Genomic DNA, 17,507 nt, shown 5'->3' with positions numbered 1-17,507 from the left:
CTATCTGTCTCCGACCGTGATCCTCTGCAGTACAGGGGCTGTCAGAACGTGCACCTAAAGAGGGACTTCTTCCTGACCCATTCATCCTGCGCTCGCTCGGAGACCTTCATCAACCTGAGAGAGGTCAGCAACCGCCTCCGTCTGCCTCCAGGGGAATACCTCATCGTCCCCTCCACCTTCGAGTCTGGCCAGGAGGCCGACTTCGTCCTCCGAGTCTTCACTGAGAAACAGTCCGAGACAGAGTAAGTGTGTGTTGTGGGCGTCTGTGGTCTGTGTGTGTTGATTTTCATTGTGTCTGTTTTCTCATTCCAGAGAGCTTGATGATATCATATCTGCAGACCTGGAAGATGAGGTGGGTTTTCTCAACACCTGCAATCACTCACTTTCATTTGGCCCCCAAGGGCCCCATTTAGTCCCAGGGTCCTTAGCTTATTGATGAGCTTTGAGGGCACTATTTTATTTAATTTATTTCTTACCTTTATTTAACTAGGCAAGTCAGTTAAGAACAAATTCTTATTTTCAATGACGGCCTACCAGGGAACAGTGGGTTAACTGCCTTGTTCAGGGGCAGAACGACAGATTTGACCTTGTCAGCTCGGGATTTGAACTTGCAACCTTCTGGTTACTAGTCCAACGCTCTAACCACTAGGCTACCTGGCTCTAACCACTAGGCTACCCTGCCGCTCATCAGCTATATATACACTATATAGACAAAAGTATGTGGACACCCCTTCAAATGAGTGGATTCGGCTATTTACAGCCACACCCGTTGCTGACAGGTGTATAAAATCGAGTACACAGCCATGTAATCTCCATAGACAAACATTGTCAGTAGAATGGCCTTACTGAAGAGCTCAGTGACTTTCACTGTGGCACCATTATAAGATTTCCAACAAGTCAGTTTGTCAAATTTCTGTGCTGATAGAGCTGCCCCGGTCAACTGTAAGTGCTGTTATTGTGGAAACGTCTAGGAGCAACAACGGCTCAGCCGCAAAGTGGTAGTCCACACAAGCTCACAGAATGGGACCGCCAAGTGCTGAAGGGCATAAAAATGACCTGTCCTCGGTTGCAACTCTCACTACTGAGTTCCAAACTGCCTCTGGAAGCAACGTCAGCAACAAGAACTGTTCGTGAGGAGCTTCATAAAATGGGTTTCCATGGCCGAGCAGCCGCACACAAGACTAAGATCACCATGCGCAATGCCAAGCGTCGGCTGGAGTGGTGTAAAGCTCCCCGTCATTGGGCTCTGGAGCAGTGGAAATGCGTTCTCTAGAGTGATGAATCACACTTCACCATCTGGCAGCTCGACGGACGAATCTGGGTTTGTGGGATGCCAGGAGATCACTACCTGCCTCAATGCATAGTGCCAACTGTAAAGTTTGGTGGAGGAGGGCTGTTTTTAATGGTTCGGGCCCCTTAGATCCAGTGAAGGGAAATCTTAACGGTACAGCGTACAATGACATTCTAGATGATTCTGTGCTTCCAACTTTGTGGCAATATTTTGGTGTAGGCCCTTTTCCTGTTTTAGCATGACAATGTCCCCGTGCACAAAACAATGTCAAAAACAGGCTTTTCAAATACAATCTCTTTTTGGGCTTAGTTGTGGTCAATTAGCATCTCCGACAAGAGGCTGAATCTGGTCGATGATCCCTGATGTAGACTTCATTATCATGTTATTGAATAGTTGAGGGGAGGCAGGTAGCCTAGTGGTTAGAGCGTTGGACTAGTAACCAGCAGGTAGCCTAGTGGTTAGAGCGTTGGACTAGTAACCAGCAGGTAGCCTAGTGGTTAGAGCGTTGGACTAGTAACCAGCAGGTAGCCTAGTGGTTAGAGCGTTGGACTAGTAACCAGCAGGTAGACTAGTGGTTAGAGCGTTGGACTAGTAACCGAAAGGTTGTAAGTTCAAACCTCCGAGCTGACAAGGTAAAAATCTGTTGTTCTGCCCCTGAACAGGCAGTTAACCCACTGTTCCCTGGTAGGCCGTCATTGAAAATAAGAATTTGTTCTTAACTGACTTGCCTAGTTAAATAAAGGTGAACATTTCTTTTTTTAAATATCCCTGATGTAGAGACTTCATTATCATGTTATTGTCATTTTTACATTGTACACTTCTGATAAAATGGTTGAAATGACATCACCACATCTGTTCCCTTGCAGGACCACATCAGTGAAGATGACGTCGACGAAGCTTTCAAATCCATGTTTGCTCAGCTTGCAGGAGAGGTAGATTTCCCTTATTGATCTGTTCGCTAAGTTAGAGATGGCCATCAGCTATGCTATATGTAGTTTCGATAACAAATACGCTTAAATCTCTTAAGATCTATGTCTGAACCAGGGTTTCCTCATTGTCCCTTCTGTGACTACAGGACATGGAGATATCTGTCCGTGAGCTCAGGACCATCCTGAACAGGGTGGTGACTAGACGTGAGTACAGAGGTTTCCTTTCGTTTGAACCCACAATGTCCTCATACACTATTGACCCCAAAACCACACGACAGGCGGTGTAAGCTCCTCCTCTCAGGAGAACAGAGGGTGTCGTAATCCTGGTGGGGTTCTGCTGTAGTAAGACTCAGATCATCAGTTTGAATGTTTGGCGGGTTGTGTAATCCTGGTGGGGTTCTGCTGTAGTAAGACTCAGATCATCAGTTTGAATGTTTGGCGGGTTGTGTGCTTTCAGACAAAGACCTGAAGACAGACGGTTTCAGTATGGAGTCCTGTAGGACCATGGTCAATCTCATGGATGTATCCTCTACGGTCTGTCTGTGTTGATCAGGGTCCCCACCAAAGACATAGAATGACTAGAATGGACATTCCAATTCAAGTCAGTTGGGGAAGAGGTCTAGTCATTCTCTTTCTATGGTGGAGACCCTGATCAGTGTTTCATTAAGACAGTCGGTCAGTTATTGAGGGTTTCAGTTAGACAGTCAGTCAGTTACTGAGTGTTTCAGTTAGACAGACAGTTACTGAGTGTTTCAGTCAGACAGTCAGTTATTGAGTGTTTCAGTTAGACAGACAGTTACTGAGTGTTTCAGTTAGACAGTCAGTTACTGAGTGTTTCAGTCAGACAGTCAGTTACTGAGTGTTTCAGTTAGACAGACAGTTACTGAGTGTTTCAGTCAGGCAGACAGTTATTGAGTGTTTCAGTTAGACAGACAGTTACTGAGTGTTTCAGTCAGGCAGACAGTTATTGAGTGTTTCAGTCAGACAGACAGTTACTGAGTGTTTCAGTCAGACAGTCAGTTACTGAGTGTTTCAGTTAGACAGACAGTTACTGAGTGTTTCAGTCAGGCAGACAGTTATTGAGTGTTTCAGTAAGACAGTTACTGAGTGTTTCAGTCAGACAGTCAGTTACTGAGTGTTTCAGTCAGGCAGACAGTTATTGAGTGTTTCAGTTAGACAGACAGTTACTGAGTGTTTCAGTTAGACAGACAGTTACTGAGTGTTTCAGTCAGGCAGACAGTTACTGAGTGTTTCAGTCAGGCAGACAGTTATTGAGTGTTTCAGTTAGACAGACAGTTACTGAGTGTTTCAGTTAGACAGACAGTTACTGAGTGTTTCAGTTACACAGACAGTTACTGAGTGTTTCAGTCAGGCAGACAGTTATTGAGTGTTTCAGACAGCCAGTCAGTTACTGAGTGTTTCAGTCAGACAGACAGTCAGTTATTGGAGTGTTTCAGTTAGACAGACAGTTACTGAGTGTTTCAGTCAGGCAGACAGTTATTGAGTGTTTCAGTTAGACAGACAGTTACTGAGTGTTTCAGTTAGACAGACTGTTACTGAGTGTTTCAGTCAGAGCTGACAGTTACTGAGTGTTTCAGTCAGGCACCCAGTTTGTGTTTCTGATTAAAGTCAGGCAGACAGTTATTGAGTGTTTCAGTCAGACAGACAGTTACTGAGTGTTTCAGTCAGACAGTCAGTTATTGAGTGTTTCTCTTTATTCCTCTACATTCTTTGACCCGGAGATCCTTCAGAAAGATGGCAGTGCCCGTCTCGGCCTGATAGAGTTCCAAACCCTCTGGAATAAGATCAGGAAGTGGCTGGTAAGGTCTGGTATCTCTCTCTACCACACAACTACAAGGAGATCATGTTTGCATGTCTGGAACCTGCTGTTGGTGAGAGCTGAGGGGACTGTAATTCCTTAGGACCCTGGTTTGTATCTGTGTGTTTATCGGTAGGTCATCTATAGAGAATGTGATATCTGTGTGTTTTATCGGTAGGTCATCTATAGAGAATGTGATATCTGTGTGTTTTATCGGTAGGTCATCTATAGAGAATGTGATATCTGTGTGTTTTATCGGTAGGTCATCTATAGAGAATATGACATCTGTGTGTTTATCAGTAGGTCATGTATAGAGAATATGACATCTGTGTGTTTTATCGGTAGGTCATCTATAGAGAATGTGATATCTGTGTGTTTTATCGGTAGGTCATCTATAGGGAATATGACATGGACAAGTCAGGATCCATGAGCTCCTATGAGATGCGACTTGCTGTGGAGTCGGCAGGTATAGTCACACACACACACACACACACACACACACACACACACACACACACACACACACACACACACACACACACACTACTGACTCTGTCATCTCCCTCGTAGGTTTTAAACTGAACAACAGGCTGAATCAGGTCCTGGTGGCTCGCTATGCTGAGAACGAGGCCATAGACTTTGACAACTTCATCTGCTGTCTGGTCAGACTGGAAGCCATGTTTAGTAAGTACTGTCATTTCCTGTTTGTACTGCTATACGGTATAGTATATTAGTCACGATGAATGTATGATTAGTGCCATCAAACTAGAATTACTGTACAGTCAGTGTGGCCACCGGCCCTCCCGTCACGGCACATTGACTTGAATGGAAATATTTGTTGTAGTCGATAGTCTAGTATTTCAATGGTTAATGGTAATGCCTTATGAAGCTGAGAGCAGGTCCTAGCAAAGGTTACACGAGACATTACATTGTGTGTATAGACACTGAGTGTACGAAACATTAGGAACACCTTCCTAATATTGAGGCCCCCTTTAGCCATCAGAACATGCTCAATTCGTCGGGTCATGAACTCTACAAGGTGTACAAAATATTAAGAAAGCGTTCCACAGGGATGAACTCTACAAGGTCAATTCCCACGGGTCATGAACTCTACAAGGTGTTGAAAGCGTTCCACAGGGATGCTGGCCCATGTCGACTCTACAAGGTGTTGAAAGCGTTCCACAGGGATGCTGGCCCATGTTGACTCTACAAGGTGTTGAAAGCGTTCCACAGGGATGCTGACCCATGTTGACTCTACAAGGTGTTGAAAGCGTTCCACAGGGATGCTGACCCATGTTGACTCTACAAGGTGTTGACAGGGATGCTGGCCCATGTTGACTCTACAAGGTGTTGAAAGCATTCCACAGGGATGCTGACCCATGTTGACTCTACAAGGTGTTGAAAGCGTTCCACAGGGATGCTGACCCATGTTGACTCTACAAGGTGTTGAAAGCGTTCCACAGGGATGCTGATCCATGTTGACTCCAATGTTTCCCACAGTTGTGTCAAGTTGTCTGGATGTCCTTAAGGTGGGGGTCCAACCTTTCGGTTACTAGCCCAACACTCTAACCACTAGGCTACCCTGCCGCCCCATGTTTATGTTGACTTTCTATTCTAACAGGATCTTTCCAGCAACTAGACAAAGAGGGAGAAGGTGTGGCTGAAATGAACATCACTGAGGTGGGTCCTGGGTTCTCTGCATCTCAACAAACTACCATGCCTTTCAGCAGCCTGTGGTCTGTGTGTTGTCTAACTCCTCTCTCTCCCTCTCTCTGTCTAACTCCTCTCTCTCGCTCTCTCTCTCTCTGTCTAACTCCTCTCTCTCCCTCTCCCTCCCTCTCTCTCTCTGTCTAACTCCTCTCTCTCCCTCTCCAAACTCCCTCTTGCTCTCTCTCTCTCTCTCTGTCTAACTCCTCTCTCTCCCTCTCCCTCCCTCTCTCTCTCTGTCTAACTCCTCCCTCTCCCTCTCGCTCTCTCTCTCTCTCTGTCTAACTCCTCTCTCTCTCTCTCTCTCTCTCTCTCTCTCTCTCTCTCTGTCTAACTCCTCTCTCTCTCTCTCTCGCTCTCTCTCTCTCTCTCTCTCTGTCTCTCTCTCTCTCTCTCCGTCTCTCTCTCTGTCTCTCTGTCTGTCTCTCTCTGTCTCTCTCTCTCTCTCTCTCTGTCTCTCTCTCTCTGTCTCTCTCTCTCTCTCTCTCTCTCTCTCTCTCTCTCTCTCTCTCTCTCTCTCTCTCTCTCTGTCTCTCTCTATATATATATGGATGTTTAGTGGCTTTATATGACGATGTGTGGTTGAAGAGGACCAGTCTTATCCCAGGAGACAGAACAGCCAAGTGCCCGGCAGAGTGTCTCTTCCCTGGGACCATGAAGAGCTCCTAGCCTTACTGTCCTCTGCCTGATCCTGGACTATAGGGCTGACCTGTACTGTGCTGAGTCAGATGTTTCATTTCCCCAAGGTCCTTTGCAGCACGGTTCCAGCTACTATGGTGACAGCATAACCAGTTCGGTTCAGTTCGGCCCTATAGCGTGAATCAGTTACTCCTGCAAATCTACACTACAGCACGCCACCTCACCCACGCCACCTCACCCACGCCACCTCAGCCTGCCAATCTACACTACAGCACGCCACCTCACCCACGCCACCTCAGCCTGCCAATCTACACTACAGCACGCCACCTCACCCACGCCACCTCAGCCTGCCAATCTACACTACAGCACGCCACCTCAGCCTCAGCCTGCCAATCTACACTACAGCACGCCACCTCACCCACGCCACCTCACCCACGCCACCTCAGCCTGCCAGCTACATTACAGCACTCCCACGCCACCTCAGCCAGCCAGCTACATTACAGCACTCCCACGCCACCTCAGCCAGCCAGCTACATCACAGCACTCCCACACCATCTCAGCCAGCCAGCTACATTACAGCACTCCCACGCCACCTCAGCCAGCCAGCTACATTACAGCACTCCCACGCCACCTCAGCCAGCCAGCTACATTACAGCACTCCCACGCCATCTCAGCCAGCCAGCTACATCACAGCACTCCCACGCCACCTCAGCCAGCCAGCTACATTACAGCACTCCCACGCCACCTCAGCCAGCCAGCTACATTACAGCACTCCCACGCCACCTCAGCCAGCCAGCTACATTACAGCACTCCCACGCCACCTCAGCCAGCCAACTACATTACAGCACTCCCACGCCATCTCAGCCAGCCAGCTACATTACAGCACTCCCACGCCACCTCAGCCAGCCAGCTACATTACAGCACTCCCACGCCACCTCAGCCAGCCAGCTACATTACAGCACTCCCACGCCACCTCAGCCAGCCAGCTCCATCACAGCACTCCCACGCCACCTCAGCCAGCCAGCTCCATCACAGCACTCCCACGCCACCTCAGCCAGCCAGCTACATCACAGCACTCCCACGCCACCTCAGCCAGCCAGCTCCATCACAGCACTCCCACGCCACCTCAGCCAACCCCATATAGCAGTGAGGGTACTATTAGCCATGTAATGCAGGTTGAGACCGTTCCAAGCTAAAGACCACACACCCCACGCTACAGGGGTTACTTAGCTATACAAAATAGTCACTGTAGAAATGTCTGTAAACAGCATGGATCACAGTATAACTTGTATTGAAGACATTATTTGACTATGCCCATTAGGGGGCAGTATTGACTAGTCTCAGATCTGGTTGTTATCATGTTACTGCAGTTGTAGAATGTTACTGTGTATGAGGAAATGCAGTATTTTAGTTATCGAACTGAACACTCAAACGTATAACTGATCTGGCTGAAAGTATAGCAAATCATAGTTTTATGGGTTTTAAATATTTCATATTCTGATATTAATTTAGACACTGACCAAGTGGATTGGATTTACAATGCAGATTAAAGGGATGGTTCATGGTTGATGGTTGATTTTGGGGCAGATTAAAGGGATGTTTGATGGTTGATTTTGGGGCAGATTAAAGGGATGGTTGATTTTGGGGGTATTATTAATCTTACCTTGAGTTGTCTATATGGATTAATTATCACTAAAACAAAAGGAAGCTGTGAGAGAAAGAGTCCAACATAATAATGAAATCAAGCAATGCCTACTGTCTAACAAAATGTCTAACAAGCTGCCTCTGACTATAATGAGACACAGCTCATTAGTGACATTTCATAACATATTTCAAAGTAGTAGATAAAAGATGACTTTTAGTTATCTCTATTATTTCTGATTCCTTCTAATATCCACATGTTGCTGTTAGAGAAGTTCTGATTGTGTCAATCCTGTCTCCAAACGTGAGTGATTGTGAATGTCGGGTGTGCCTTCAATAAAGACATGCTCAGGTTAACTAAACTCTTGTGAATTAATGCTTTGGTGCACGTGTCAAGCTCATTCCACGGAGGGGGTGGAGTGTTTGCGGGTTTTTTCGTTCCTCCCGTTGTATTTGATGAATTAAAGGTCACTGATTAGTAAGGAACTCTCCACATCTGGTTGTCTTGAGTTTTAAATACGGGGCCCCTCCGTGTAAACAGTTTGGCAGCCCTGTTGTGGTGGATGGTCATTGACACTATCTTCCACTAAATCCGTATCGGTGTAGATCAGCGCGATTGAAATTGAAATGCATGTTCCCGTATTCACAGAGTGCATTCGCGGAATCGGAAAATACCTTTCAATTTAAATCGCGCTTAATAACGACAAACTTCCGTGATAAGGATTAAATCGAGCCCTTACAATTCATAAGAGGTATTGGGGGAGGGGGGTGTAGTTACACATGTGCCAAATGCAATGAATCAGCAACTCGGAAATGTCGGAGTTTCCTACTTCGGACTAGCATATCATCCCTGAACTGCGATTTCTCACACATGCTGACCTCTGACATCACCCACTAAGGAAATTAACTCAACATTTTGACGACACCTAAGGATTTATTTTATTTGACTTAATTTAACTAACGAAGTCAGTTAAGAACAAATTCTTATTTTACAATGATGGCCTAACCCGGACGACGCTGGGCCATTTGTGCACCACCCTATGGGACTCCTGATCACAGCCGGTTGTGATACAGACCGGAATCAAACCAGGTCTGTAGTGGCGCCTTTAGCACCGAGATGCAGTGCCTTAGACCACTGTGCCACGTGGGAGCCTTAATGAACTCAATAATAGCATTTTGACCTGTTCACCTACTGAGGAAATGACCTTGATTATAGCACTTTCAGCAGTTAAATGTAACAACAACAGCAACGAAACATGTCGAAAAAGCCATCTGTTGATGTGATTTGTGAACACTATAATTTGTTTACAAGTATGATAGCTGTACATTCAGTTCATGGTTGAGTCAGCTTGTTGCCCATTAGCCAACCGGCCTTTCTCAATAAATTCGACGCACATGAACTCATCCAACTAGTAATTACTACCTTCCAAACACCGCATTAGTGTTGGTGTGACAGCTATAAAAGCCAGCCAGCATCCGTACTATTGTGATGAAGCTGTAGGACAGCTTGAAAGGGAGGATGTAAACTAAATCATTAGCTAATTGCGCGCAAGACTCTGAGAAGCTGACATGAGGTAGAGCCGAGCGTGCAGGCAGGTCTTGGCGAGGGGTGCTGTTCATAATGAACGTTGGACTTGTCGCCTTTGCAAGTACCGGCGTTACACTCGCCCACACCCCCATTGGTCCCGTCAGCTGGGAGAGCTACGTTTTTTTAATCGTTCAATATTATGTATGTGTCCTCTTTCGTTGGCCTAGTCTTGTTTAAATGTTTTTGGAATGTGTCATTTAAAAAATACAGCTTGGGTTTTGTGGTGAACAGAAGGGGACTGCAGACTTCATAGGTCGGTGGGGGGTCTATGGCTCTGTCATGTGTGGATCTTTGGACTGTGTCGTAGGCTATGATTCCACTGTGTGCAGTCGGTGAATTTGCATGTTTGTTCAATGGCGTTTCATTGGGCTAGGCCCAGTTTGCAGTGAAGTAATAGTATCACCTTAGATGTTCAGTTCTCCTCCATTGTTAACCTCACGTGTGTGTGTGTGTAGTGTCACTTAAGCGCGTTTATCACGCTTAGCAGATGTGCCTTAGGGCTTCAGGTCATTGCAGCACTTCTGATTGGGTTACAGAGACTGCAGGAATTTAGGTCACCTAGCATGTCATGCACGCAGTCTTCTGAAATGGTCTATTTAATAAAGATAATTGTTTGCTCTATCTGTGTAGAGTGTTGGTGTCCTATCCTTTAACACCGGTCAAACAAATGTGATGGCAGCATCATGCTACTGTAACGGATGTTATACTGTTACAGTACTCTGCTCATCCAGTAATTGCCCCACCTCTCGGGTGGTCTCGCGCACTTTATCACACTATTACCGACAGCCTGCATAATACATTGGGTGATATCACGAGTCCAAACGGTTCCCGTTTTGCAACTAAAACGGGGGTTTATATTGGCCACATTTCCGGCAGTTCCCTCCCCGTTTCGCGACAGAATCGGGGTAAGGGATACGCCCCTGGGGTGAATACACTAGAAACCAAACAGAACGACGCTGGGCGGGACCTACCTGAATGTGTCCAATTAAAACTCGTTTTTTTTGCCACTGTCCGACTAATGAATACAGCCCGGAAGTTATCCACATTCCTCACACGTAAAGTAAATGTTCCTCAAGAAAGGATATAAAATAATGAATTTGGCCACTTTGTTTGCCCACGTATATTGCATTCATTCGGATTTAACTACCGAATTATGTAACATACAGAGAGCAAAGTGTAGGTGCGGCAGATTTCTACAGTCCTACCTGTGAGAAGGTATGCATGTACACCATAGGCGCTGTGTTCCCCTTGCTGCCAATGCTCTTGCTCAACAAATGTTTGGAGATTTATCTCATTTTTTGAAAAAGTTGTAGATATACAGTGCCTTTGGAAAGTATTCAGACCCCTAGACTTTTTCCACATTTTGTTTGGTTAATGTATTAAATTCCCCCCCCCCATCCTTCTACACACAATACCCTAGAATGACAGAGCCAAAACTGTAACAAATATATTAATGCTAATTTATAAAAAATAACAAAACGGATTATTTACATAATTATTCAGACCCTTTACTCTGTATTTTGAGGTATGACGCTACATGCTTGGTAAACCTGTATTTGGGGAGTTTCTTCTCAACCTCTCAGGTTGGATGGGGAGCATTTGCTGCACAGCTATTTTCAGGTCTCCTGAGATTTTTGATTGGGTTTAAGTCCATGTCTAAGATCCTGAGCATTCTGGAGCAGGTTTTTTTATCAAGGATCACTCCGTACTTTGCTCTGTTCATCTTCGCCTCAATCCTGACTAGTCTCCCAGTCCCTTCCCCTGAAAAACATCCCCACAACATGATGCTGCCACCACCATGCTTTACTGTAGGGATGTTACCAGGTTTCCTCCAGACTTGATGCTTGCCATTCAGGCCAAAGAATTCAATCTTCAATAGCTAGCTAATGCTAGCTAACTAGCATAAGCTGCTAGGAGTGCTTGCTAGTAACCTTTCTACCAGATTGTCTCAGGTAAATACATTAAAAAAGGTAAAGAAAGTTAATTGCAGTTGTAAATGTTTCCACTAGTCACTGATAGCTATGCAGTTAGTGTTACTTTATTGCCTTTTAGCTATTTTACACAGCATTTTATGGCATATAGCTAGCTATGTTTTTAAGAGCGCTTTTCAATTGGTATTTCTGCCCCTATTTTCAGTCACAGGTGGGGACTGGATCTGGTGTGAGTGGTACAGGAGGTGGGCCCATGAGTTGTGCACCAATTTAATAGGGATGGAATATTTGTGGCCAATTTGCAAATTAGAATCATGCAATAGCAGAGCATAAGAGTTGCCACATCAATGTTACACTGAATTAAGTTTGTAGTTATTAAATGTTATATTCCAGTTGTATTAGTTATGTTCCAATTAATATTTATGAATTAAAAACCACTATTGAAAACCTTTTTCTTCTGTAATTTTAAAGAATACTGGGATTTAAAATCTTGAATTATACATTGTTGGATTGTATAGAGAAAAACATAAATGCACCTTTTCTAAAAACATTTAATTAAATACTTAAGTGTAAAACTGTATCCATTTATATCCCTTTATAGTTGATCTACAAACCATTTCTCTCTAAACGTTGCTTTCTTGTGTCAGCAATTAGACATTGTTCTTAGGGGGTGGCTCGTTGCCCCCCTACTACTTTTCAAGAACGCCCCATACCAACGTCAAATACGTCATCAAAAAGCGACCCCCAATGATTAGCAAACATATTTAGGACCAAATGCGCACCGGAATGTATGCATTAAAAAAAATCTGATAAGAGCTTGTACGTTCGTTGATTGATTACTCAACTAAAAAGGGGTTACACGAGGAAAAATATGGTATATTTGTCATAAAACGCACTGGTTTGAGAGGAATATACATCTATGTATCTGTTCTGTGTCTCCTATTTCTATGCTTTTGGTACGCCCTGTTCATTTCAACGGGTACTCCCCTCGCATCATCCGATCCGACGCCACTGCCTTGGATAGCTTCTGCTGCCGTGATTGTCTCCAGGGCTGCTTCACTCCTATTTATCCTGTTGTTTTTGTTTTGTTTTCTTTGAAGGGACAATTTCGTTTTCTGGGATTTTATTCAAGACCTGGATATAATACGAAGTGTTTTTGTTCGTTTTGGATCGAGGTGTGTGTGTCTGTGTGTGTGTGGAGCTCGCCTGTCTTCTTGGTTGGCTTGGGAAAAGCCACTGCGTATCAAATAGCAGGTAAACCATCGCTATGCTACCCCAACTAGTTAGTTATCGTACTTAGCTAGTAAACAAAACGATTTAGTTAACACGGCGTAGCTAAACTGTCATGTAAAAAATAAAACATGTCATTTTTTTTGATAGCCAGTTAGCATGATAACATTAGCTATCTGCTATTGTCGGTTCAACTAGACAGACGTTAGCATGCTAACTGGCTAACTGCTATTGTCGGTTCAACTAGACAGACGTTAGCATGCTAACGTTTTAGTGTCTTTAGATGAACGGCTCAATCTTATCGAGAGTTACACTACTTAGCTAGCTTATATATTATTATTATTATGTTCACTAACGTTACTTTTGAGAGAAATAGGCATGACTGCTCATGATTTAATGTCATGTGCAGTAAATCGGTGTAATTTCTTTAGCTATGCTCAACAACCCAAATCCTATAGGATTCGGTTTTTTTGTGTGGGGGAAATGGATAATCCACATATTAGTGATGATAATAGCTAGCTTGACATACTCCTTATGTTCGGACATCGGTTTCATCGTGTGCTGCAACCACAATTAATTTCATTAATCATTGCATAGGGCCTATTCTGCAGTTTTCTGTGACAGTTTCGTAAGTGTTTCCCTTACAGTGAAAGAGAAATTGCCAGGCTGCCGCTCATGCTATGGGAATGCTCTCTGGTTAAGGAGGGCTTGCTGGGGACTGGGAGTAGTTTAGTAGTACAATTTATAAATGAAACCAATAGCTCTGGTCCAGGACGTTAGTGCGTCTTGATAATGCTGAGCATTCATTTCACCAACGCCAGAGCTACTGAAACCACTGCTCCTTTGAAACGTCAAGTGACAATGACAGCGCTCCTTATACAGAGAGGATGAATATGAGATGGCCTCTGTCTGGGGTTTGGTGACTGGCTTTGGTCAAATATTGATGGGACACAAAAGTGCGTGTACACACACACTGTGGCTGTTAGTGAAAGTAGATGATATACACCAAGCGTATCTTTGAAGGAGGCCTAGTTTGGTCTCTAGTTAATCAAAACACTCATTTCTGTACAGAACACTGAGTTTATGGTTGATTTTTCCAAATGGTGCCCTATTCAATGCTCTACAGGGCTCTGGTCAATAGTATTGCACTAAACAGGGCCACACTGGTTGACACTAGTAAGTTGTGGACTGTCCCTCCTGACTCCTTTTCCACCAGTGGCTGTAGCAGGAGCAGGCAGGCTGTTGCTAAGATACCTTTGGTGCAAAGATCCATTCATAAAGACCGAGTCGTCATTTATCAACCGTTCGTGAGTTTCTTACAGAATTTTGGCATAACTGGAGATTGTAGGATTTGCGTGCGCTGCATATGGGATTTATCAAACTGTTGTACGTGTGTGTGCATGTTTTCATTGATAAATCAGGGCCATATTACATTTGTGCACTCGTGAATGAGTGCTGCACCCCTGCTTAGTAAACAGCATCCATTCACCTTTTTATGGTAACAGAAACGCCCTCGTTTGTTGTATGATTTGGAAATGTTGAAACTGGGCTAAAAAAGAGAAATAGCAAATTTGATAACATTTCTGTAAAGGTGTGGGCGGACTCTTTCTGCAGTGACAGCCCACCGCCTATAAAGAGTGCCAAACACTGGCCGTGCATTCTGCAAGATTGATCGTCTATTGAAAAAACACCTTGAAGTGAATGCAGTCTACAGCCCACAGTTCTATGCAAAAGACAAATTGTTTAATATTTTCTCAACACAGGATTGTTCCTCGTGCCTTGGCTCTGAGATGAAATGAAATGTCTAGAGCCCGACCGATATGTGATTTTATTTGTTTGTTTATTCTGATTTTAGTGTGGAAACATTAAATTATTTGTATTATTATAGCTGGAATTAAGAAATAATAACTTAGTGAAATAATAATTACACTCAAATGAAAGTTTCTTAGATCTTTCCAGACCTAAAAAAGTAATCCCCTGATTTGTTTTATGCATTGTTGTGAGTACAGAAAATCCAGCATTTTTTTTGGGATTTTAGTAGTGTGAAATCTGGGGAAAACCGACAAGATGGGAGAAATTCAGAAAACTTAATTTTTGTGTAAAAAAAAAAAACAAGTAAAACGTGTAAACTGATTTTTAAATGCCCCTAACATTGTTTTTGGCTGTGCATGACTGCACTTTACAGTGTCATCCTGCACCACAGCATTTTGGGGAAAGTTGAGGTCAAGTCCAATATTGACTGCATCCAAGAGGGAAAGAGGTTGTGCAATCCTATAAATGTTTTAGTGAAATATAATACAGCACATTTTAGCAGACGCTTTTATCCAAAGTGACTTAGCCATGAGTGAATACATTTTTCCGTATGGTTGGTCCTAGGATTCAAACCCAATATCCTGGTGTTGTAATGCTCTATCAAGATGCATGATGGGTTATAAATGCTTTGTGAAGCCTCCATTTTTAATGTGATTTATAAGGCCTTCATTAAGGTTTGTCACATTTGACATAGTCGGTTACGTCACATTTATGAACCCTTTATAAAGCATGACATACAGTTATAGATTTGTAACACATTTATCTAGTGTTTATGAAGCGGTTTTATAAGATGCACGTCCATTTAAAGCAACACCAAATACTTAATTAACCTTCCAAATGCTAATGATAGTAGCCTACACTTTTTAGGTAAAACCTTAAAACACAAAGGCTAGGTGAAAACACTGTTTTGGCCTATATCATCTGATCCTTTGAGGAACTTTGTTTCAGGTTATGATATGAACAAAGGAATCTCGCCCATATTTCTGCCCTTTGAAGCAGGACATGTAATGTCCGTGGCCTTTTCATTGTTTGGTTATGTCCAGTCTGGGGGATGGCTTTCACCCCTCTGGGAGGAAGGACGTCAACATTGCAACCTGTTTCCATCGGAGTGAAAGCTCCTTGGTCACAACACCACCAGGCTCCAGACCATTACAGCTGTAAAGGAGGAAAACAGACACCCCACCCCCCCCAAGTCCAAACAATATGCTCAAAGTACAAAGACAAAATACCTGAATCGTTGCTTATTCGATCATCTCCATGTACTGGTGCTGGAGAGCAGGTTTATGCTGAAAGACACATTCTAAAAATATAGGTTTTTGACTGCTACAGCTGTACCTGCTTCCATACCAACAATGGCAATGCAGACATGACAACTAGCTAACATTTAGCTTCATAATTACCAGCGGGTCAGATGTAAACAGTGTTCATCTAGCTAGCCAGCTATTTGAACATACATATCTGTAGTTGACCACAGAGTCTGACACCCGTTTAACATCTCATCCAGATGACAACACCCTACACAGGGCAATGTCCCCAATTACTGCCCTGGGGCATTGAGGTATTTTTTTAGACCAGAGGAAAGAGTGCCTCCTACGGGCCCTCCAACACCACTTCCAGCAGCATCTGGTCTCCCATCCAGGGACTGACCAGGACCAACCCTGCTTAGCTTCAGATGTAAGCCTGCAGTGGATTGCAGGGTGGTATGCTGCTGGCCTTCTCTAGAGTTGAACCAAGTGCTGAGCCTGTGATGTTCAGCCTCATTATCCTGCCTCCATGCACCAAGTCTAGAGTTGAACCAAGGCTGAGCCTGTGATGTTCAGCCTCATTATCCTGCCTCCATGCACCAAGTCTAGAGTTGAACCAAGGCTGAGCCTGTGATGTTCAGCCTCATTATCCTGCCTCCATGCACCAAGTCTAGAGTTGAACTAAGGCTGAGCCTGTGATGTTCAGCCTCATTATCCTGCCTCCATGCACCAAGTCTAGAGTTGAACTAAGGCTGAGCCTGTGATGTTCAGCCTCATTATCCTGCCTCCATGCACCAAGTCTAGAGTTGAACCAAGTGCTGAGCCTGTGATGTTCAGCCTCATTATCCTGCCTCCATGCACCAAGTCTAGAGTTGAACCAAGTGCTGAGCCTGTGATGTTCAGCCTCATTATCCTGCCTCCATGCACCAAGTCTAGAGTTGAACTAAGGCTGAGCCTGTGATGTTCAGCCTCATTATCCTGCCTCCATGCACCAAGTCTAGAGTTGAACTAAGGCTGAGCCTGTGATGTTCAGCCTCATTATCCTGCCTCCATGCACCAAGTCTAGAGTTGAACTAAGGCTGAGCCTGTGATGTTCAGCCTCATTGCGCCTTCTGTTTGTTTTGTTTTGTGTGACTGTCTGGCGGAACCGTGGTGTCCTAGCAACCGGCTGCATCGGGGAATAGGTGACGGTAGCTCAGTTAGTGTCCCGACCGAGCCTACAGTACAGAAACAGTTTGTATAGAGATACACTGACTGAAGACAGCTCATGTCTAGGAGGGTGACTGTGTTTAGTAGAGGTGAAGTAAATAGTCAGGGTGTTCATACAGAAGCATTCGGAATGGGGAGCTCCGGTTCGCACCGGCAACCTGAGTGAATACATGAAACACGTAGAAGCAATAGGCCTACATGCTATTGTAACAGTATAGCTTTAGACCGTCCCCTCCCACACCCGGGCGCGAACCAGGGACCCTCTGCACACATCAACAACAGTCACCCACGAAGCATCGTTACCCATCGCTCCACAAAAGCCGCGGCCCTTGCAGAGCAAAGGGGAACTACTACTTCAAGGTCTCAGAGCAAGTGACGTCACCGATTGAAACGCTATTTAGCGCGAAGCACCGCTAACTAAGCTAGCCGTTTCACATCCGTTACACAATGCCTGAGCTGCATTGTGT

General features: G+C 44.5%; 3 protein-coding genes across 9 annotated transcripts in view; all 3 read left to right on the top strand.

Moving 5' to 3' along the window:
- LOC135523367 (calpain-1 catalytic subunit-like) overlaps positions 1-6,575 on the top strand; it is a 52,808-nt gene extending 46,233 nt beyond the window's left edge. For all 4 annotated transcript variants that reach the window (XM_064949999.1, XM_064949997.1, XM_064950000.1 and 1 more), the window contains 10 exons: positions 31-242; positions 313-352; positions 2,158-2,223; positions 2,367-2,424; positions 2,678-2,742; positions 3,972-4,040; positions 4,427-4,505; positions 4,610-4,723; positions 5,661-5,719; positions 6,306-6,575. In XM_064949999.1, the coding sequence (XP_064806071.1) occupies positions 31-242; positions 313-352; positions 2,158-2,223; positions 2,367-2,424; positions 2,678-2,742; positions 3,972-4,040; positions 4,427-4,505; positions 4,610-4,723; positions 5,661-5,719; positions 6,306-6,332 (789 nt within the window). In that variant the 3' untranslated portion in view covers positions 6,333-6,575. The remainder of the gene's footprint in view (positions 1-30; positions 243-312; positions 353-2,157; positions 2,224-2,366; positions 2,425-2,677; positions 2,743-3,971; positions 4,041-4,426; positions 4,506-4,609; positions 4,724-5,660; positions 5,720-6,305) is intronic.
- On the top strand, positions 6,401-10,235 carry LOC135524879 (uncharacterized). Its single transcript, XM_064952734.1, has 3 exons — positions 6,401-6,414; positions 6,572-6,759; positions 6,799-10,235. Exons 1-3 carry the CDS (start codon positions 6,401-6,403, stop codon positions 7,527-7,529), a joined length of 933 nt encoding a protein of 310 aa, XP_064808806.1. The 3' UTR covers positions 7,530-10,235.
- LOC135523366 (CSC1-like protein 2) overlaps positions 9,031-17,507 on the top strand; it is a 123,349-nt gene continuing 114,872 nt past the window's right edge. For 2 of the 4 annotated variants that reach the window (XM_064949994.1, XM_064949993.1), the window contains exon 1: positions 12,507-12,799. The gene's annotated coding sequence lies outside the window, so the exon portion shown is untranslated. Of the gene's footprint in view, positions 9,117-12,506; positions 12,800-17,507 lie in introns of those variants that run through there. The other 2 variants (XM_064949991.1, XM_064949989.1) reach the window with 2 other exon arrangements.

Source organism: Oncorhynchus masou, chromosome 31 (genome assembly GCF_036934945.1).
Source record: "Oncorhynchus masou masou isolate Uvic2021 chromosome 31, UVic_Omas_1.1, whole genome shotgun sequence".
NCBI classification, from domain to species: Eukaryota; Metazoa; Chordata; class Actinopteri; order Salmoniformes; family Salmonidae; genus Oncorhynchus; species Oncorhynchus masou.
This window is presented reverse-complemented; position numbering and strand designations above follow the sequence as displayed.